The sequence below is a fragment of the Bos taurus genome, chromosome 18 (genome assembly GCF_002263795.3).
Source record: "Bos taurus isolate L1 Dominette 01449 registration number 42190680 breed Hereford chromosome 18, ARS-UCD2.0, whole genome shotgun sequence".
NCBI lineage: Eukaryota > Metazoa > Chordata > Mammalia > Artiodactyla > Bovidae > Bos > Bos taurus.
This window is the reverse complement of record NC_037345.1, coordinates 56,751,210-56,773,771: the sequence shown is the minus strand read 5'-3', so window position 1 is coordinate 56,773,771 and position 22,562 is coordinate 56,751,210. Positions and strand designations below refer to the sequence as shown.

Genomic DNA, 22,562 nt, shown 5'->3' with positions numbered 1-22,562 from the left:
GCGGCGGCGGGGGTCTCGGGGGCGGCCCCGGGGGGGGCTCCCTGCCGCAGCCGCCCCCCGCGCTCTCCTCCAGCTGGCCCGCCCTGGGGCCCCGGCGGCGCAGCGTCTGGTATATCTACAGGTAACGGAGCGTGCCGCCCCTTTTCCCCCCGCGGCCCGATCCGGAGGCCCCGGCCCGCGGTGAAGACCCTCCCCCAGCCGCTGATCCCCCATCCCTGGGGCTCCCTCCCCGCCCCCAAGCCTCCCGCCCCCTCCGCCCTTCTCCCCTTATATTCTCTCGGTACTAAGCCCTTTCCGGACCCCTCTTCTCTCCCCTTCGTTTTCTCATCCCCCCCCCCCACTCGGGCCTCTCTCCCCGATACCACCCCCCCCACACACACACACACGCACACACACACTCCTCCGGCCCCTCGTAGGCCCTTCTAGGCCCCCTTCAGCTCCTTCTCCAGGACGTCCCTCCTAAGGAGGCCCTCCAGACGGACTCCACTCCGGAATTAGGGCCCCGCTTGTCCTTTCTGCCACCCTTAGCGCCCCCATTCTAGAGCCCTCCCTTCTGGCATCTGCACCCCAGGCCCGCGTTCCTCTGATTCCTGTGTCCCCGCTCCCCTTCACGGAGTTGGCAAGTCCCCCCCATTCATACCCCTCTCTCCCATTCACAGTCATCTCCCCCCATCACACACGCATCCCGCCCCCGTCTCCCCTCCCCTCCTCTTTTTCCGCTGCGTGTCACTGTGCGACGGTGCGTGTGTTCCTGTGGCTGTGGCGGTGTGCGTGCGTGTGTATGACTGCCTGCAGCCCTGTTTGTGTGTGTGTGTGTGTAATCGAGAGAGAGAGATGGTGGGCTCCCGGCCCACCTCCCCAACTGTGTCCATCTGTATGTCCCTGTTTGCCGGCGTCTATCTCTGTGTGTGACTTGGAGCGATAGCGAGGCTGTCTGGAGACTAGTGTGTTTGCATGTGTGTGTGTGTCGGGGTGGTGGTGGGGGGGTCTGTCCCAGGGACTGCGGCTGTGTTTCCCAACACCCACCCTCCTTGACCAGGCCTGTCCCCTCCCCCACAACCACCCTTCACCGGTCCCCGTCCCCACGCACCCGCTCCCTGCCCCCAGGGGTCCGTGCCTGTGTGGGGCACGTGTGCTGAGACACGGTGGAGCTTCTGCACGGGGAACTGCATCTGCTTCTGTGTGTCACCTCTCAGCACGGGAGGGGGCTGGCTTCCCTGCGGGGGCGGGGGGAGGCTCTGGGCAGGTCGTGGAGAGGCCCCATGGAGCTGGGACACGGGGAGGGGCTGAGTGGCAGAGGGGGGCGCTACGTACAGCAGCAGGCTCTGGGCTGTGGGATGCTGGGTGTGCGAGAGGGACCTTCGGGGTGGGGGTGGGGGGAGTGGAGGCTGCTGCAGTCCCTGTGTGTGGGATCTGGTGAACAAGAGCTGGCCGCTGAGCTCCAGAGGCCGCTCAGGGTCGCCGAGGGATGGCCTGGGGCGGAGCATTGTGTGTGCGCCTGCAGGGCAGGTAGTCAGCCCTACGGGAGCATGAATGGGGTGCTGCGTGGGTCGCCAACGGTAGGGCAGGAGGCGGGGTTAGAGGGTCTGGGTAAGAGGGTGGCAGGACGGAAAGGGAACAGGGGGGAGTGGGGGATACTGAAGTCGGGGGAGGAATGGGGGGGGAGGAATGGGGAACGCCGGAGCAGAGGAGCAGAGCGTGTGCGCCGGGCTAGCGGAGGAATGGGGTAAGGAGGGGGTGCAGGAAGTGTGAAGAGGATTGGGGGGCGGGGATTCAGGCAGTTCAGGGAGAGCACAGAGAGGAGATGCAGGGAATGTAAATGAAATGCAGCTGCCAGTGAAAGGAGACAGAAGGAAGGGTGAAGTGAATTGAGGATGCGAAAGTAGGAGGAGGCTTCCATAGATGAGAATGGGTGCAGGGGGAACTGGAGTAGGAAAGACATCTAGCATGCTGTAGGGGATACAGTGGAGCTCTGTACTGACGCTCCAGAGGCTGTGGGAGGGATGAGGGCAAAGGAGAGGGAGCGCTGGCCTGAGGGGGGGTGAGGAGGCCGCAGAAATCTGGGGGAGACAACTTTGGGAAAGGGGATGTGGGGTGTGCAAGGGCAAAATGGGAGGTGGGGGGACAGCCCCATGGGGTGTAATGTGGGCTTGCAGAGGTGAGAGCTGGTGGGGAGGGGGTTATGGTCCTGAGGAGCTTTCAGACAACTTGAGGGGGGATCCAGGTGCAGAGCAAGAAGGTATACACAAGAGTAGAGGAGAAGGAATACCCATTGTAGGGAGTTGTGGGCACAAGAGGGCAACTGGGCAGTTCAAGGAGGATGAGAGAGACCGCACACAGAGCTGGGGGTTGCGTGAGAAAGTCATGGGAAGGAGAGGCGTATGTCCAGGATAGGGAGACTCAAGAGGGAGGGGTGGGGTGATCTGCTGGTGTTTGGATATTATTGGGGTATATGTTTGCCTACCACTCCAGTATTCTTGCCTGGAGAACCCCATGGACAGAGGAGCCTGGTGGGCTGCTGTCCATGCGGTCGCACAGAGTTGGACATGACTGAAGTGACTTAGCATGCATGCATGCATGCATGGGTTGCCTATGGGGAATTCAGATCTTAGCTGTGACATTTTTTTCTGACAGGTGTGATCTGGAGCAAATGTATTTCTCTGTGCCTCAGTTTCTTCATCTATAAAATGGGAATGATGACAGCCAACCCCTCCCAGGGGGTGTCATGAGGACTGAATGAATACATAAACATAAAGTGCTTGGAATGCCGTCTGGCATTCAGCAGTGGTTCGATAAATGTTACTTGTGCTATAGGCATAGCCTGGGATAAATTTCAGGAACTGGAGGGGCACATTCATGGTGAACTGGGGCAAACGTATATGTGCTGGGGTGTTTGGTTTCAGTGGAGTGGAAGGTGTTACTATTGCAACTACCCAGGTATTTTCTTGGGAATCATTGAAGAATGTTGTTCACTGTGTGAGCTCAGGCAAGTTGCTTGACCTTTCTGTGCTTCCGTTTCCTCATTTGTAAAGTGGAAATGGTACTCACGCCTACCTAGAGGCTCGCCATGGGAGATGATAGATTGAGTCATTTACCTGTGAGGGACTTCAGATACTGGTTGACACGTAGCATGGGCTTTTTCTTCGCATCTAATGGATAAAGAAGTCTTAATGAATTGTATTAGGGGCTGGATGTTTGGGGGAGGCTTATGTGTGAAGTGTGAGGAGAGTGTGGGGGTGAAAGATTGAGGGGGATGGGGGAAAGGTAGGGTTTGTGAGATGAATGAAATGAAAGTGAAACTGCTGTAAAGGAGGAATAAAGGGGATCTGAAGAGCATTACTGGCCACTGGGGGTCCCTGGAGATCTGGAAGGGCTATGGGGGCAGCGAGGGCATGAGGGCTCAGAGGAGACTGTCAGTCTACACGGTGGGCCCAGAGCTGGGGACAAGGATGCTACAGAGTTCGTGGTCAGAAGCAGGCAACTCTAACCTCTCAACCCATTTCTATTGGCCCCATCGTTCACCCACTCAAGGAGCCTTCTTGACCTCTTTCCTCCCCTTTTTCATTGCTTTCAACCCCTTCCCTCCTTCTCTTCCAACATTCTCTCCACTCAGATACAAGGTCCCTGGGTTGCATATAAATAAGGTCTAGAAGACATAGTGGATATTGTGTAGACATGTTTACTGGAGCATCGTCAACTCTGAGCCAGGGCAGCTGTGGGCTGTGTCTACATGTGTGTGCCTGCTGTTGGGCCCATGGGGTTCTAATAGTGGCTGGGGAGCAGGGCTGGGGCCAGAGCACATGTGCAGAACACTGTCCCTATGGTACAAATATATGGATTCAACTGTGGACGTGTCGGGGGTCATGGGAATATCCAGCAGGGCTTGCGTGTGTGGAGGGGATTGGTGCCGAAATACAGTAGGAACACATTAAGTATTATCAGCATGTGCTGGTTTGTGTTCAGGGGGCGTGTTATGGGAATAGACTGAGATCAGAGTGTGGGGGAGTTATTATTGGAGCATACTGGGATGTGTGGGGGGGTTGCTGAAATATACTGGAGTATTCGTGGAGGGCTGTTTTGCCAAACCTGTGGGGGTAGGTAATTGGAACACGCAGGGAGCATGCTTGTCTATTATTGGAGTGTGTTGGGGCCTGCGGATATTATTGGGGTATTCTGAGGGGGCTGCGTATGCGCTGGGCCGGGTTTCAAATGTGACTGCAGGGTGTCTGGACATGGCAAGGCATGTTGCCTCTGGGGACAGGGGTTGGGGATAGTGGGTATTCTAAAAAGCCTGGAGCCAGGGTGGCTGGGTATTCCTGCTTATACTGGGGCTCCTGGAATGGAATGGATGTGCAGTCCTGATGTACACCGTGGTGACGTCTAGGGTTTGTGACTGTTACCTGAGTGAGCCCGGGGCTGGTGTTGAGAGACATGAAATAGGTCTGTATTTAACTGAACTTTCCTGGCTATGTGAGCATCCCCTAAATATACTGGTGGGCTCTGGTGGCATTACAGGGAACTCTCCACGTATTCACATGCAGTTTTCATTTTGCTAGAATCCTCTGACCGCATGAAGGAGATCCATTTGAGTATGCCAGGAAGTAGATGTCATCGCTGCACGCTAGAATTTTCTGTGGCGATGGAGATGTTCCGTATCTGGGCCATCCAGCATGGTAGCCACTAACCATATGTGGCTGCCGGGCCCTTGGAAACGTGGCTAGTGAAGCTGAGGAACTGAATTTTTCCATTTAATTTTTAATTAATTTGCATATAAATAGACACAGGCAGCTAGCGGCCACCATATTGGACAGCTGCTGAATAAGCAGTGTTACAATTTGCTCAGGGACCTGGGGAGATGTTACTGTAGCATATATATGTGTGTGTGTGTGTGTGTGTGTGTGTGTGTATAGTCCGGGAGTTGGGAGAGGTATTATCCAAGTACAATTGTCCTCTGGACCAAAAGACTTGACCAAAGACAGAACACATCGTATTGCGTACATGCTGTGTATGCAGCACTCTGCTGAGTACTATATACACTACAGATTAGGGAACTCACACAGTGACCCTGTCAGGTGGGGTCTGTCATTGTCCGCTGCGATAGACAAGGCAACCAAGGCCCCACAGGTTAAAGTCGGGGCTCAAGGTCACAGACAGGAAGTGGCCAGCAGGGCCTCCAGCCAGGCTGTCTGGCAATGTGGCGGTTGTACCTCTGCGTTCCTCCCGCCGTGCTTGCTGAATGGATGGGTGGATGGATGCACCGATGGATGAATGAGGAAAGAGTGAGTGGGAGACCGCGCACCCCGGGCTCCGAGGGGGAGAGGCCTGTCAGGGCTGCTGCAAGCAGATGCACGTGGAGTGGGTGAGGAGGCTCCTAGGAGGAGGAGGGGGGCGGAATGAAGGGTTCCGGAGCTTAGGCTCAGGTCACCAGGTCGCTGGTGGGGCACCAGGTGGCTCCGTGTCTCATGATCCCTTTTCCGCCCACCTCACCCCCGCCCTTCCCCCACCCTCCCCACCAGCGATTACATCATCAAAGAGAAGACAGTCCTGCTGCAGAAGAAGGACAGTGAGGGGTTTGGGTTCGTGCTCCGGGGTGCCAAGGGTGAGTGCCGGCCGGGGAGGGGACAGGAGAAGGGCTCTGACCCAGGGGGACGGACAAGGAAAGGGACCCCCATCACCTCCTGGGACCCTTCCCCCGACCTGCCCACCACCCCACCCCGGGGTGCTGGTCCCTCAGCTACGGTGAGGCCTCCGTGACTTGGGTCTGAGCCCCATCCCCTGCTCGGCCTCTCCACCCCCTCCCCTCCGACCCCGCCGGCTCCTCCCCATCTGCAGCGCAGACCCCCATCGAGGAGTTCACCCCCACCCCAGCCTTCCCGGCACTGCAGTATCTGGAGTCAGTGGACGAGGGCGGCGTGGCATGGCGGGCTGGACTGCGAATGGGAGACTTCCTCATCGAGGTGAGTCCTGGCCCCCAGCCTCCCAGGGGCTTCTCCCTAGACCCAGTGCCTGGCCCACCTGCCACAGACACCATGCTTTCCCCTGGGACCCTAGCAACAAATCTCCAGAACCCTAGTGATCCATGCCAAGATGCTGCTGCCCAGAACCAGATTCTCCTTTGGCACCAAGCTTTCCAGCCCTGTGCCCTGCTCTTCCCCCCTGCCCCCCCAGCAGCTAGCCAGCCTCTTCAGTGATTCCATCTGAAAGCCTCTCTGAAGCATCTCAGAAGATAACAGAGCTGTTCCCAGGGCGTATGTGTGCGCACATGTGTGTATGTGCAGGGAGGCACGCACGTGTGTGTGTGCAGGGAGGCACGCACGTGTGTGTACACACACACAGCTGGAGGATAAGGAGGGAGAGAGGCAAATAGGGTGGGCCCAGCCCCTTCCCCAACCCTGAGGCCCTAAGAGTTACAGGAGTGGAGAGGTGGGGGCTTGCAAGGGGAGTGGGGGGAGGAGAAGAGTGACCGACAGCACCACAGACAGGTCCAGGCAGGAGGAGGCCACTTCAGCAGGGACCCAGAAGCAGAAAGCATCCTACCCCTCACCTATCAGGTGTGGTTGGGGGTGTCTGTGCCACAGGTGAACGGGCAGAACGTGGTGAAGGTCGGCCACCGGCAGGTGGTGAACATGATCCGCCAAGGGGGCAACACGCTGATGGTCAAGGTGGTGATGGTCACCAGGCACCCGGACATGGATGAAGCTGTTCACAAGAAAGGTGCTCCTTCCCCTGACTTGTGTGGTCAGGCTTGGACATTAACCCCACCCGCCACTGCCACTGGACTCAGACCTTCTGGAGCCCTAATGACCCAGTGGTCCCACCACCAGCAGCAGCCTTCCCCCTCCCCAAGGCTGCTTGATCATGACCCTCAGGAGAGGAACTGAGCGCAAGCCTAGCTTGCTGGAAGATCCCCTGGAGAAGGAAATGGCAACTGACTCCAGAATTCTTGCCTGGATAATTCCATGGACAGAGGAGCCTGGTGGGCTAGCTACAGTCTGTGGGGTCTCCAAAGAGTGGGACACGACTTAGCAACTAAACGCCATCACCAACATCTCTTCTCTGACCGTTGGGAGCACCACATTGGTGGGGGGTGGGGTGGTCGTGGAGGGTTTCTGTCTATGGTGCTGATGTCTGACCTCACTGTCATTTTTTTGCAGCACCCCAGCAAGCTAAGCGGCTCCCGCCCCCAGCCATCTCCTTGCGTTCCAAGTCTATGACCTCTGAGCTTGAGGAGATGGGTGAGCTGGTGGGGCTGCCGGGGACCACTGCTGCGGAGGGAGAGGGGGCCGAGGGCGGCTGGACCAGCCCTGGGTTTGTTAGTGTTAGTGACCAGGGGCTCTCGTCCTCCTGTCCTCATCGCGTCCCCCAGTCCACGGGTCAGATTCCCTCTGACTTGCGTGTGTGTCGCTGGGAAAGGGCGTCTGAGAGTCAGCTTTCCCTGTTTCTGTTTCTCTGTCGGGTGTCTCTCTGGGTCTGTAACGTTCCTCTCTGCGGGTCCCGGTTTCCTTTCTAGCCCCTCTCCGTCTGTCCCCTCGCAGCCCCACCCGCATCCTCCATTTCTCCCTCTACCAGCTCCCCGCGCTCCCACTAACAGACAGGAAGGCGAGCCCCCTCCCTCCAGGCAAGGCCGAGTGGACCCGGGGGGTCCGGTTCCCCGCCCCTCCCTGCCCCCGCCGCCCCGCCGGGGCGGATCGGGGCAGCCGAGCGCCCCCCACCCCGGGTCCCTGAGGGAGGCGGGCGTTCCAGAAAGGGGGCCCCTCGCCTCCCCACGAAGTCCTAACTCTTGGCTCCTCTACTGCCTCCCCCCCGGGCTAGTCTCCCCCTGGAAGAAGAAGAGTGGTGAGTGGGCACAGGACTGGCGGGAGGGCCCCCGTCCCGTTCCCGCCGGCGGACTCGCCCCTCCCGACCCCGGCCCCTCACTGCCCCACTCGCGCTTGCGCACGCCCGCCGGCCACGCCCGCCGCCGGCTGAGCCCGCTCCGCCCCGCCCCCCGGGGGCTCCCCTGGGCTTCATCCGCCTCCTTTGCCCACAGAGTACGAGCAGCAGCCGCCCCCGATGCCCAGCATGGAGAAAAAGAGGACTGTGTATCAGATGGCTCTCAGTAAGACGGCCCAACCCTGCTCCGCGGGGGACGGCCCCGCTCCCCCGACCCCACGCCCCCTGGGGTGCCGCATCCGCCCCCCATCCCTCTCCCTTCTACCCCGCGCCCCCTTCAGCCACTTCCACGCTGGTCATCCACACACCCCAGCTTTGCACCAGCTGTTACGGTTAAGCACCCACCGCTGTCTTGAGCCTCTTTGCAGCCCCTTCTGCCTCTGCTCCACCCTCCCTGTAGGATGTCCTGTTCCCCGCCCTCAGCCCTTTCCATAGCTGCATCCCGCCCGCCCTGCCCGGCTGGGCCGTGTCTCCAAGGAGGCCCACCGGGAGGGAGATGGAGATGCCCTTCCCTAGTTTATACAAGTCACTGAATGGGGCGCCCAGCAGCTCTGTCTCTGTGCCCGCCAGGCCCAAGCCAACTTCATTTCGCTGTCTCTCTGTCCCCCTTCCGTCTCCCCCTAGACAAACTGGATGAAATCTTGGCGGCAGCTCAGCAGACTATCAGTGCAAGCGAGAGTCCTGGGCCTGGTGGCTTGGCGTCCCTGGGTAAACACCGACCCAAAGGCTTCTTTACCACTGAGGTAGGCAGCCTGGTCTGTGGGACTGGGGGACTTGGGGGACTTGGGGGGAGGAAAGGTTGAGGGGTAGACAGGGCAACTTGTACCCTTTATCCCTCCCCCTACAAACCCTTTGTGATTCCACTGTGTTGAGTGCTCTGCCTAAGGGGCACCAGATTTTCTGGGATCCCTCATTGCTCCCCACTCTGGGGGGTCCCCTTTCCTCTCTACCCGTCCTCCTCCTCCTTTATCCCCCCAGATCCCATCTCTGTCCCCTCCCCCGACTCCTCATCCCCAAACCTCACTGCTCCCTCTCTCGCCCACCTCTTTCTGTCCATCTCTGACCCACCTTAAGGATCTCAGGGAAGGTAAATGGAGGTCAGGGATGGCACTCCCTGGCACAGGCACAGAGCATAATAATAGGTGCTCAACAAGTGGTAGTTATTAAAATATTAATTATCATCTCTGTCTCCGCTCTGCCCGCTCACCTACAGTGGGTGTTGATCACATTTCTGACACTCTGTTTTTAACGTGGATTATCTCATTCATTCCTTGGAATCATCCTGGGAGGTGCACTCGGTTGTGATACAGAAGGGAAACTGAGGCTCAAAGAGGGAGCCAGGATTTCAGCCCCAGGCAATCCGGCAACTGGATCCACAGTCCAGCCACGGCCCTGTCATTTCTGGTTCGGACCTGCTGGTCCCTCACTGGATTGTGCCCCTTCACGGGGACACATCCCTACCACTACCCTCCAGGTCTCTGCCCAGGCCCTCCCTGCCCTCTGAGTGCACCCTCTGACTCCCTCTTTCAATAGGCCATACCCACCACCCGGTGGCCAAGAGGCCACTGACTCTAAAAAACCCTGTGCTTTGACTTTGGAGGGATGGTGGACCCTTTTAAAAGGCTAGCCTAGTCCTCCAAATTAATACTCTGAATAATGTATAAAATAAAATACATAATCCATAAGGGTCAAAACCCTTGATAGTTCAGCTGGTAAAGAATCCACCTGCAATGCAGGAGACCCCGATTCGATTCCTGGGTTGGAAAGATCCACTGAAGAAGGGATAGGCTACCCACTCCAGTATCCTTAGGCCTCCCTTGTGGCTCAGCTGGTAAAGAATCTGCCTGCAAAGAGGGAGATCTGGGTTCGATCCCTGGGTTGGGAAGATCCTCTGGAGAAGGGAAAGGCTACCCACTCCAGTATTGTGGTCTGGAGAATTCCACAGACTGTATAGTCCATGGGGTTGCAAAGAGTCGGACACGACTGAGCGACTTTCACTTCACAAGGGTCAAGAACAATATATAACCATGGGGAGTGACAGTGGAAGGGTGTAGCCCCTCAGGGCACTGCAAGCCTCACCAAAAAGAATTCAACTCTTGTGAGCAGATGAAGTGAGGTTACAAGCCCCTTGAACCAAAAATAAAAGTAAAATATAATACATAAGATAACAAAAGAAGCCAGGTACACAGAAAAACAGTTATCAAAACATTTTTTAATTTTTATTAATATTTATTTTTATTTATTTATTTGATTGCGCCACATCTTAGTTGCTGCACGTGGGATCTAGTTCCCTGACCAGAGATGGAACCCCGGCCCCCTGCATTGGGAGCTCAGAGTCTAAGCCACTAGACCACCAGAGAAGTCCCTCAAAACACTTTTAAAAGCAGAATTTGTGATACAGTAATGTTGGTGCCTTTTCTTAACACAGTAGCCAGCAAGTTCTGGTGGTGGATCTAGACTACTCTAATTTCAAAGTTTCAAAGAAGCATAAACACTGTTTAGCGAAATGTGCCATGAAGAATGCTCTGCCATGAAGACTGCAGAAATACCTGTGATTTCTGATACAGTCACACATTTTGCTAAGACTGGCACGGTCTGTGGCCGACATCCTTAATTAAGGAAATGTTGTGTTTTAGTTGAAGGCTAATGAAAATCAAGATGTAGGGATTTTCTCCCCGTCCTAGTGCACAGCCCCTCCCCACCCCCAGTCTATCCACAACCCTCGCGAGGGTTCAAACACCTACTCTCGAAGGGTCGGTACTCTTACAAGAGCCAAATGCAGCTGGCAGATTTTGTATTCAGAATTTCTTTCCGATTTAAAGGCAGAGGGTCCTTGGCCACTTCTCAGGGCTGGGCACAGGGCCCTGCATGTAGGAGGCCCTTGCTTCACACCTGTCCTTGGTTTCTCAAAGAATCTGAAATCTCTCAGCCTGGGATTTCCCTGACGATCTGGTTGTTAAGACTTCCACTGCAGGAAGTGCAGGTTAGATCCCTGGTCAGGGAGATTAAGATCCCACATGCCACACGGCCAATAATAATAACCTATAGTGGAAAAGAACCTGTAAAAGAACAGACACATACACGTATATGCGTGTGTGTATATATATATACACACACTGAATCATTTTGCCGTACATCTGAAACTAACACAACATTGTAAATCAACCATACTTCAATTTAAAAAAAAAGCACATGGGCAGTAGAGCCAGGCAAACCCGCCTTCAAAGCCTGAGTCCCTCTAACTCTGTCACTTGGCCCACGCTTTATAATTCTTCTGTGCCTCAATTTCCTGTTTTTTAAAATATGGCTAAAGTCAGTCTTGCTGGCTTTTAGAAGGATTGAATGAGATCAGCTTCTAGCAGAGGCTCTCAAGAGATGGTGAGCACTCCTAGCCACCATAACTGGAGCCCTCACTGTGACCCCAGCCTGCACCCCCAGAGATAAACCCACAACAACATCCCAGGCTCAATATGGAGTCTCTAGTAAGAGATTAGGGCCAATCCTGTTTTCATGTATTCAACAAATGCGTGGCGTACCCACCAAGTGCCAGGTTGCCAGCCGCTCTTTGCATGAACCTCCGTTACAAGACAGACAAGATCCTGGCTCCAAAGACACCCCCTCCCCCAGGGCCCAGGCACTAGCCAGTAATAAAACCAGCTGCCTGCCCACCCCCATCACCTAGAAATAAAATGCCTGAGGTCTTCATGGGGCCTTCTTTTCTTCTGGGTCCTGGAGGCCAGTGGTCATTTCCCCTTTTCTTCTCTTTCCTTCTTCCTCCTGGGGTCTGTTCCTGGGCCTCCCCCAAGCCCTCCCTCTCATGTTGCAGGCTGTCTCTGTCACCATCTCTGCCCCCCTGCTGCCACCAGCCATCCTGATCTTTCTCAGCCCCTGAGACACAGGGGCACCTCTGTGTCCTTCCTGTGTCTCTATGACCTTCCTGTGTCTCTCTCGGTGGTCTTGTTCTCATCTGTGTCTCCATCTCCCATCTGTTCTGGCTTCTCTCCCCTTTCCCACCTGGACTCTGCTTCATCTATACCAGGGGGACAAGCAGGCAGTGTGGAAGCCCAGTGCAGACGGGGGCCTGCACCACAGTGGACAGAAGTCCCTGAAAGATACACCTCTGGGTTAAACGTAAGAGGGGCTAGGGAGGATCCACTGCGCCAACAGTGGGGCTGCAGACCCCTGGCAGATCCACTGAAGGTCAAGATCCCTCTTGGGCTCCGTCTCTTCCTAGGGCTCTGCTGTTCGTCTGTCTGTCCTCTCCTCTGTGTGGCCTTGGTTTTCTTGGGTACTGTCTCTGTTACCTGGTCACTGATCCCCTCTTCCCAGGGGTCCCCTGCTCCCGGTCCACATCTTGGACTGGGTGGTCCAGGTTCTAGTTTCAGCCTCTCTCTGGACTCAGTTTCTCCCTCTGGTTATTTTTTACCATATTCTCTTGGTTGCATTCTCTGCCTCTCCCCCTCCCGGGGTGTGTCTGACCCTTCTGACTGCATGTTTTCCCCTCCTGGGCTGGCCCTGGCCCTCTCCATGGCAGGGCCTCGCAGGACCACTTTTTTCTCCCTGCCTTGCTGTTTCAAGCCCCCTCCTGTGTCTCCCGCGCACCTCTGGACCCCCGTCTCTGTCTTTTGTCTAGCTCTGTCTCTCCATCAGCCTCCTACGCCGGTCTCTTTCCCCTCACCCCTTTCCGGGACTGGCTCCCTAACGTGAATTTCCCAGCCTGTCTTCAGCCTCTAGCCTGTGCACAGTGCCCGGGCACGCTCTCCTGTGGAGGCACCGGACCCTCAGCTGACCCAGGAGGTGGCACAGAGGAGGGCGGGACCTCTGGCCGACTTCCTGGGGAGAAATCTGCCAGGCAGCCGGTGACGTCACGGAACCTGGCGCCCTCTGATTGGCTGCCCTCTCTGCGCGGGAGAGGACGCTCCCAATTTGTTGACTGAGGTCAGCCTGTTCCACCTTGAGTTGGTCCGCCCCTCAAGCAGTCATTCCTAGCCTCCTCAGACGCTATTATGCCTCCTCTGTCAATCTGGCACCTCCTCTGCCACTCTGATCCCTCTTGGTGCCGAACTAACCCATTCTTTGATCCCTCTTTCTCCCACACTTAGAAGGTCTACCAGTGTGCTAATATCAGACACCTCTCCCTTGAGTCTGGATCCTCTTCGGTTAGGGGAACTCTTCCTCTATCACCCTAACCCCCCTACTTTTATTCCACCCCCTCCATTGCCTCCTCCCGCTTTGATTTCTCCTCTGTCACTGTGATCCACCCCCCATCAGTCTCTCAGAAGAGATTTGAAGAGATCTAGTTTTACACCATTGGTGGCTTGCCACATCTTGTCAGGATGTCCTTCATTCTACAGATATCTATTGAGCACCTACTGTGTGCTAGACCTAGTGCTCAGTCCTGGTAGTATAGGAGGGAACCTGTCAAACAAAGTTACTTCCTTTAGAGAATTTACATTGGCAAAGGGAGTGGGGGTATTTTGGGGGAATTGGGTTCCACGGTAAGAGAAATCTCCAAATAACAGTGGTTTGAACAAGATAAATGCTTATATCTCTGTCATGTTGAACAAGTCGGGAGTAAGGAGTCCAAGGGAGGTGTGGTACCCTCTATGGTCATGAAGATCTAGGATCCTTCTCATCCCAGACACAAAGTTCCCTCATAGTCCAGAATGGCTGCTGGAGCTCCAGCTATTGCACCAGCATTCCAGATAGCAGGAACAAGGAACAGTGGAAAGACAGGAGTGCAAAGAAGGGCACATTGTTGCTTCTTGGGTTACCTCTAATGAGACTTTCCAGAAATAGCACACAACACTTCCACTTATGCATTTGGTACTGCCTTAGTCCCATGACCACACCTAGTCGCAAGGGAGGTTGCGAAATACAGTCTCTTAATTAAGTGCCAAAGAAGATCAGGCTGTTCTTATTGAGTAGAATGGGTATTGGGTAGGCCACATGCCGAGGAAGACAGACAACAAACAAGTAAGCAAATAATTATAATAACTCTAATCTGGGATGAATGTTATCCAGGCTGAACTGTATTCAAGTCTCCTTCCTATCTGAAAAGAAATGAAAACATTTCTCGTCTAGAATTATCATAAGCCCTTGACCCTGTACCCAAAGCGCCAGGGACAATGTCTGGTGCCTTCAGGGAGCCAACATTCTAGCTGGGGAGACAGTAAACAAGTAAACCAGATCATTTCAGATGGAGAGAAGTGCCTTGAAGAAGACAGGACAGGGAAATGCAGTAGGCTGTGACTGGGAGGGATGTTTGAGCAGAAGAGGTAAAGATGGAAAAGAATCTGTGATGATTAGGAGGAAACCATTGCAGAGAGAAGATCTAGGACTTGTAAGTGTCCTAAACAGGGATGGACCTTGGGGCATCAGAGGAGCAAGAAAAGGTGGGCACGGTGGGACCAGAGCAGGAGATGCAGGCAAGGGCTAGATCATACATAGTGTCTTAGTTTGGGTTTCCTAGAATCAGAGTCTGAGATACGGATGCTCGAGAAAATGATTTCTTAAAGGGGAACCTGTAAGGGCGGGGGGAGACAGGATGAGCTGCAGAGGTCAGCAAGCCTGATGACTGAATTTCCCCTTCAGCCTGAACTCTTACAGAGCTCTGGAGTGTGAACGACAGGATGGAGTTAATCCTGCCTTAGATGTTCATGTCAGTGGGCTGCGGGCTGCTGCTCCCAGAAGTGGGGACACCTAACTGCTGGGGCACATCAGCTCCTTTGGGGGAGGGTGATTCTTCAGAACAAGGGGCCGCCAAGTGCTGCAGGCAGGTGACACTGTGGCTGGGTGTGTGCACAGCATCCTGGCCAAGAAGATAACCTGGTGAGCACAGGCAGTGCCTGCTGCAGGGGGATTTGAAGATCAGACTCGGGAAATTCAGATCCCCTCTGAACTGATGTGAGATGTTGTAGTAGGATTTTAAGCAGGGCAATAGCATGATCTGAGTTTCTTTTAGAAAGATCCCTCACGTTTTCTTTTTTTTTTTTTAAGATTGATTGATTTTTATTTATTTGTGCTGGGTCTTTGTTGCTGCATGGGCTTTTCTCTAGTTGCGGTACACAGACTTCTCACTGCGGTGGCTTCTCTTGTAGCGCAGTACCAACTCTAGAGTGCCCTGGCTTCAGTTGTGGTGCACAGGCTCAGTCATTCCAGCTCTTGGGCTCAGTTGCTCCACAGCATGTGGTGTCTTCCCAGATCAGGGATCGGACCTGCATTATAAGACAGATCCTTAACCACTGGACCACCAGGGAAGCCTGCCTCTGACTCTTGTGTGAAGAGTAGATTAGAAAGGGGGGTCAGGACAGGGGTGGCAGCCAGGAGCCAAGGAAGAGGCTATTGCAGCCATCCTGGCAAGTGATAACTTGGACCTGAGCAGTGACAACATGAGTGGAGAAAAAGTGCCCAGATTAGTGATCGGTTGGAAGCAGAGCAGACTCAGTTGATAATCTGCCTCCCCCCCCCGCTTTCTTCTTCCCCACTGCTGCCATCAGGATTCAGAAATCTTTCTCTTCCCCAGAATTCCCTTCCATTTCCTTCATGCCCCTCTCCCTTCCTGCAGAGGCTGGAGAAGGGAAGGAGGATGGCCCTGGGGGGGAATCCATGGATTTCCATGCCCTGACTGATCTTCCCCTGCTCTCTTTTCTCTCCCCTCCTCTGACCACCAACCCCAAGTCGAGCTTTGATCCCCACCACCGCTCCCAGCCAAGTTACGAACGTCCTTCCTACCTGCCTCCTGGACCCGGGCTCATGCTCCGACAAAAATCTATTGGTATGTCACCTGCAGGGAGGGCGTAAGGGATGCCGGAGGGGAAAGGGGAGGCTAGGAGGGTGATGGTTTATGGGGAAAACAAGGGAGCCTGGGGATGTTCTTTTCTCCTTCCATATGTGACAATGAAGTTGGGCAAAGAGCTCAGGCTTTGTTGCTGAGCAAACCTGGATTTGAATCCTGGTTCTTGTCCATCCCAGCTGTGTGATCGGGGGCAGGTGGCTTCACTTCTCTGGGCCTGGGGCTCTGCATCTAGAAAATGGGGGCGTCACTGCCCCTGCTTGGATGCAGTAAGTCAAAGCTCCCACCACAGACTCTGGTTCATTCTCTCATACCTGACTCCATTTATTTATTTATTCATTCTACAGATGTTTATTGAGCACTACCATATGCCAGGCTAGACTACTGGGGATTTGTCAGGAAACAAAGCAGACTAAAGGGTCCTGCCCTCGTGGAAATTACCTTCTAGCAGGGGAAGACAGACAACAGATTATAAGGATAAGAAATAAGAAAATGATATAGTATGTTAATTGTGGTGAGTGCTATGGGGGGAAAAAGAGTAGAATGAGAGAGCTCAGGCATGCTGGGGGGCAGGTTTGAGCTGAAACTTGGAGATGAGCGGGGAGCCGTGGAGATGTCTGGAGATAAGGCATTCCATGGAGCAGGTACAGTCAGTGCAAAGGTCCTGAGGCAGGTGTGGGGGACTGAGCTGGCATGTGCTGAGAGAGCAGCTTGGGAATATCACAGGAGAGATCAGGAGCTCAGTTTAGGGTCTGCTGAGCTTGAGATGCAAATGAGACATCCAAAAGGATGCAACATTTGGATATATGAGCCCAGAGCTCAGGGGCAAAGATGGGGTCCAAGACAAGCGTGGGAGTCTTCAGCAGGGAAGTAGTGAATGAAGTGGTGACACTGGTTGAGATAGTCAAGGAAGAGAGAAAAGTCAGAGGTGAAGAGAGAGTCAAGGACTAAGCCCTGGCAGTTGGTCAGTAGGCAAAAGATTTCACTCCTCTGGTTTTCTCCAAGTTGGCTTGCTGCTTGAATCTAGCTTTTCCCCAACTTCGGTGTCCACAGTCCACCCATTTCATTTGCCTAGTAACAGCTACCCTTACATCCACCTGACATTGCTTACCTATAAATTGGCTCCCTCTTTTAAAATATTAACCTCATCCTGAGCTCCATCTGTGAAATCACAGATTTGATGTACTAATTACATTGCTTTTCTGCCTATACAAGAAATCTAGAACTATGCATATAAACAAGGTATCTCTTCCTGGCTCAAGCCAGTTTCGCTCACCGGAAGAGACGCCTGGTGGTGGTGGTGGTGGTGGTGGTTTAGTCACTAGGTAATGTCCGACTCTTGCGACCCCATGGACTGCAGCTAGCCAGGCTCCTCTGCCCATGGGATTCTCCAGGCAAGAATACTGGGGTTGCCATTTCCTTCTTCAAAAAGACCCCTGCTGCTGCTGCTGAGTCACTTCAGTCGTGTCCGACTCTGTGTGACCCCATAGACGGCAACCCACCAGGCTCCCCTGTCCCTGGGATTCTCCAGGCAAGAACATGGAGTGGGTTGCCATTTCCTTCTCCAATGCATGAAAGTGAAAAGTGAAAGTGAAGTCGCTCAGTCGTGCCTGACCCTCAGCGACCCCATGGACTGCAGCCTTCCAGGCTCCTCCGTCCATGGGATTTTCCAGGCAAGAGTACTGGAGTGGGGTGCCATTGCCTTCTCTTATCCTATATTATACCTTTGGACGACTTAGAAAAGGCGCCCCCTCCTGGCCTGGGGAGGAAGTACATCTGAATTTCGCCCCACCTCTCTTGCTCCCTCTGCTGTTTGCTGTTGTGCAGTGCACAACCTGAATTACTGTATCGAGAGGATTTGCATTTACCACAGCTGGGGAAGGAAGCTCTGGACTAATGTTCCTCTTTAACACCTACTGGGTGAAGGCCATGGCACCCCACTCCAGTACTCTTGCCTGGAAAATCCCAAGGACAGAGGAGTCTGGTAGGCTGCGGTCCATGGGGTCGCTAAAAGTCAGACACGACTGAACGACTTCACTTTCATTTCATTTTCATGCACTGGAGAAGGAAATGGGAACCCACTCCAGTGTTCTTGCCTGGAGAGTCCCGGGGACGGGGGAGCCTGGTGGGCTGCCGTCTATGGGGTCACACAGAGTCGGACACGACTGCAGCGACTTAGCAGCAGCAGCAGCAGCAGCAGCAGCAGGGTGTCACCATCAGTATCATCATGGGTGCTGCTGTTGTAATACTGTAGCTCCATAGGGTTAGGGGAGACCACCCCTCCCACCCCAGCCCTGCTCCTGGATCCTCTGTGTCTTCCCAGGGGCTGCAGAGGACGATAGACCCTACCTAGCACCCCCAGCCATGAAGTTCAGCCGCAGTCTGTCTGTGCCTGGTTCGGAGGACATTCCCCCCGCCGCCCACCACGTCCCCACCAGAGCCCCCCTACAGCACGCCTCCAGCCCCATCCTCCTCCGGCCGCCTCACTCCCTCTCCGCGGGGTGGGCCCTTCAACCCCAGCTCAGGTGGCACCCACCCGGCCTCGTCCCCGGCGTCCTTCGATGGGCCTGCTCCCCCTGACACCCGGATAGGGAGCCGAGATAAGAGCCTGTATCACAGCGGGCCCCTGCCCCCACCCCACCACCACCCGCCCCACCACCACCACCACCACGCCCCGCCCCCCCAGCCCCACCACCACCATGCCCACCCGCCTCACGCCCCGGAGATGGAGACTGGCGGCTCCCCCGACGACCCCCCACCCCGCCTGGCTCTGGGGCCCCAGCCCAGCCTACGAGGCTGGCGGGGCGGCGGGCCCAGCCCGACCCCGGGTGCTCTGTCCCCGTCGCACCACGGCAGCGGGGGCGGCGCGGGCGGCCCCTCCCAGGCTCCGGCGCTGCGCTACTTCCAGCTGCCTCCGCGGGCGGCCAGCGCGGCCATGTATGTGCCCGCCCGTTCCGGCCGCGGGCGCAAGGGCCCGCTGGTCAAGCAGACCAAAGTCGTCGAAGGCGAGCCCCAGAAGGGCGGCGGCCTCCCGCCTGCCCCCTCGCCCACGTCTCCGGCGTCCCCGCAGCCGCCGCCGCCGCCGGCCGCGGCCGCCCCGTCGGAAAAGAACTCCATCCCCATCCCCACCATCATCATCAAGGCGCCATCCACCAGTAGCAGCGGCCGCAGCAGCCAGGGGAGCAGCACCGAGGCGGAGCCCCCGAGCCAGCCCGAGGCCGCGGGCGGCGGGGTCGGCGGCGGCGGCTCTTCCGCGCCCAGCCCCGCCCCGGCCGTGTCGCCCGTGCCGCCGTCCCCCTCGCCTGTGCCCACCCCCGCCTCGCCCAGCGGCCCGGCCACCCTGGATTTCACCAGCCAGTTCGGAGCGGCCCTGGTGGGGGCGGCTCGGAGGGAAGGGGGCTGGCAGAACGAAGCCCGCCGGCGGTCCACGCTCTTCCTCTCCACCGACGCGGGGGACGAGGACGGCGGCGACAGCTCGCTGGGCCCAGGGGCGCCCCCGGGCCCCCGGCTGCGCCACTCCAAGTCCATCGACGAAGGCATGTTTTCGGCCGAGCCCTACCTCCGGCTGGAGTCGGCGGGCGCCGGCAGCGGCTACGCGGGCTACGCGGCCGGCGGCCGAGCCTACGGGGGCAGCAGCGCCTTCACCAGCTTCCTGCCGCCGCGACCCCTGGTCCACCCGCTGACCGGCAAGGCCTGGACCCGGCCTCCCCACTCGGGCTGGCCCTGGCCGCCCGGGAGCGGGCGCTGAAGGAGTCCTCGGAGGGCGGTGGGCCCCCCCAGCCCCCTCCAAGGCCCCCATCGCCCCGCTACGAGGCCCCGCCGCCCACCCCGCACCACCACTCGCCCCACGCCCACCACGAGCCAGTGCTGCGCCTCTGGGGAGCCTCGCCCCCGGACCCGGCCCGCCGGGAGCTGGGGTACCGGGCAGGGCTGGGCAGCCAGGAGAAGTCCCTTCCGGCCAGCCCACCGGCGGCCCGACGCTCCTTGCTGCACCGCCTGCCTCCCACAGCTCCCGGGGTCGGGCCCCTCCTGCTGCAGCTGGGGCCCGAGCCCCCCGCCCCGCACCCCGGGGTAAGCAAGCCCTGGAGATCTGGCGCCCCCCCGGAGGAGCCCGAGCGGCTGCCCCTCCACGTGCGGTTCCTGGAGAACTGCCAGCCCCGGGCCGGCGGGGCGGGTGGAAGGGGGCCCCCCTCGGAGGACGGGCCGGGGGTCCCGCCGCCCAGCCCGCGCCGCTCTGTGCCGCCCTCGCCGACCTCCCCGCGGGGCAGTGAAGAGAACGGGCTCCCCCTGCTGGTCCTGCCGCCGCCCGCCCCCTCAGTAGACGTGGAAGACGGCGAATTCCTCTTTGTGGAACCGCTGCCCCCGCCCCTCGAGTTTTCCAACAGCTTCGAGAAGCCGGAGTCGCCTCTCACGCCGGGGCCTCCCCACCCGCTGCCGGACCCACCCACCCCGACCACCCCATTGCCCTCTGTGCCGCCCCCGGCCGTGGCCGCCGCCCCTCCCACCCTGGACTCGACCGCATCCAGCCTGACTTCCTATGACAGCGAGGTGGCAACGCTGACCCAGGGGGCCCCCGCGGCTCCTGGGGACCCCCCTCCGCCAGGCCCTCCCGCCCCAGCCGCTCCGGCTCCCCCAGCCCCCCAGCCTGGCCCAGACCCTCCCCCGGGCACGGATTCTGGTATTGAGGAGGTGGACAGTCGGAGCAGCAGCGACCACCCCCTGGAGACCATCAGCAGCGCCTCCACGCTGAGCAGCCTGTCCGCTGAAGGCGGGGGCGGCGCAGGGGGTGGAACTGGCGGCGTTGGAGGCAGTGGTGGCGCCAGCGTGGCCGGTGGACCAGAGCTCCTGGATACCTACGTGGCCTACTTGGATGGCCAGGCCTTCGGGGGCAGCGGCACTCCTGGCCCCCCATACCCCCCGCAGCTCATGACTCCCTCTAAGCTCCGGGGCCGGGCGCTCGGGGCCGGCGGAGGCCTGCGGCCGGGCCCCGGTGGGGGACTCCGAGACCCTATCACTCCCACCAGCCCCACTGTCTCGGTGACGGGGGCGGGAACCGATGGGCTGCTGGCCCTCAGCGGTTGTCCGGGATCCTCGACGGCAGGTGTGGCTGGCGGCCCCGTGGCTGTAGAGCCGGAAGGTCCGCCAGTGCCCTTGCCGTCGGCCTCCTCCCTCCCTCGAAAGCTGCTGCCCTGGGAGGAGGGCCCGGGCCCGCCGCCGCCCCCCCTGCCGGGGCCCTTAGCCCAACCTCAGGCCTCAGCCTTGGCCACTGTAAAAGCCAGCATCATCAGTGAACTCAGCTCCAAGCTTCAGCAGTTTGGGGGCTCCTCGGCAGCTGGTGGCGCTCTGCCCTGGGCCCGGGGAGGCAGCGGGGGAAGCGGGGACAGCCACCACGGGGGAGCCAGCTACGTCCCCGAGCGGACTTCCTCCCTGCAGCGGCAGAGGTGAGCAGGGTGCAGGGCTGGCGGTTGGCAGTGGAAGCCAGAGGGCTGATGCTGTGGGTACCTGAGTCCACCTCCCACACCAACCCTGTCCCTTTAGGCTGTAGAAAGAAAACAGAAACCAGGTTGGCTTGGAGAAGTTTGCCCTTAGAGAAGCATGCTTTCCCAGGCACTCGAAATTTCCCTTTATCTCAGTAGCTTCTGTGATCTCCTCCCATCACCATGACAACCCACATTCCATGATGAACAAAAAGAGTGATGAACAGAGGAGATTGGAGCACAACTTGCCGATGTCCGTTTCCTTGGTGGGTTGTCAGTTCTGACAACCCCTGAAATCTTCGTGTCCCTTTGAGCCTAGTGTTGTTTCAAGACAAGAGGCTTTAGGGCATGGTGGTTGCAAGCATGGTTTTGGAGCTAGGTTTTTGGTTTTTTTTTGGGGGGGGGGGCCTGCTTCCAGCCCCGCACTTGCTAACTGGGTGACCTTCAGCAAAGGAATCTACTTCTCTGTAGAAGGAGGCAGGCATAGAACTCACCTAAAAGGGTTTTTGAGGCCAACTGTACCATGAGATGGAAGAGGGGAGGGGGTCTCTTAAAAGGCCATCAAGTATAGATGGAGGAAGTTTTCCAAAGCAGCTAGCTAGTTGGAATCAGCTCAAAGTTCAAGCCCTTCTAATCTAAGGGAAAGTATAGTCACATTCCTGACTCAGACACACAGTGTCAGGAGGTTTTTTAAGCCTCTTGTCCTCCTTCAGAGCTTACTTTAATTCTGCTCGAGGGTTTGATATCCTTACAGTGATATTCTAAGGTGGTTTTTAAGGTCTTTGAGATCTTGAGGCATCTCACGGATGACAGAGGAAAGGATGCTTAGTTTAGTTGACCTGTCCACCAATGATTGACTTGCCATCTGTTCTGTTACCGGGCGCCCTTCAGGGGGCTGCTGCTGCTGCTAAGTCACTTCAGTCGTGTCCGACTCTGTGCAACCCCATAGATGGCAGCCCACCAGGCTCCCCCGTCCCTGGGATTCTCCAGGCGAGAACACTGGAGTGGGTTGCCATTTCCTTCTCCACCCTTCAGGGGGAGAGGGAGGGAATCCCGCAGTGGACAAAACAAGCAATGCATATCCCTTATAGAGCTCACAGCCTGATAAGCAGAGGTGGAGGTCAGACAGGAAACAAAGTCATTGCTGTCATCCTAGGGAAAAAATACAATGGGATGGTTTGGGAGAGGTGTCTCAAATAAAAGGCAAGCTAAACAGAGAGTGGAGGAGGGAAGGGAGCGAACTGTGTGGCTCCTCAAGGGACGAGAGCACTAAGCTGAGGGAACCATTCAAAGGCCCTGAGGCAGGGACTGTTGTGGAGGGAGCTAAAGGGATGAGGGGAACCCTTTTCTCCCCTCGT

At 57.1% G+C, this 22,562-nt stretch overlaps 1 protein-coding gene across 1 annotated transcript in view; it reads left to right on the top strand.

Annotated features, from left to right (window-relative positions):
- The window catches only part of SHANK1 (SH3 and multiple ankyrin repeat domains 1), a 51,239-nt gene that overhangs the window by 24,723 nt on the left and 3,954 nt on the right, over positions 1-22,562 (top strand). The window contains 10 exon segments of the mRNA XM_024978739.2: positions 5,517-5,599; positions 5,833-5,957; positions 6,579-6,714; positions 7,155-7,235; positions 8,030-8,098; positions 8,557-8,675; positions 15,613-15,709; positions 18,051-18,136; positions 18,138-19,416; positions 19,419-21,168. Coding sequence (XP_024834507.1) covers positions 5,517-5,599; positions 5,833-5,957; positions 6,579-6,714; positions 7,155-7,235; positions 8,030-8,098; positions 8,557-8,675; positions 15,613-15,709; positions 18,051-18,136; positions 18,138-19,416; positions 19,419-21,168 — 3,825 coding nt within the window.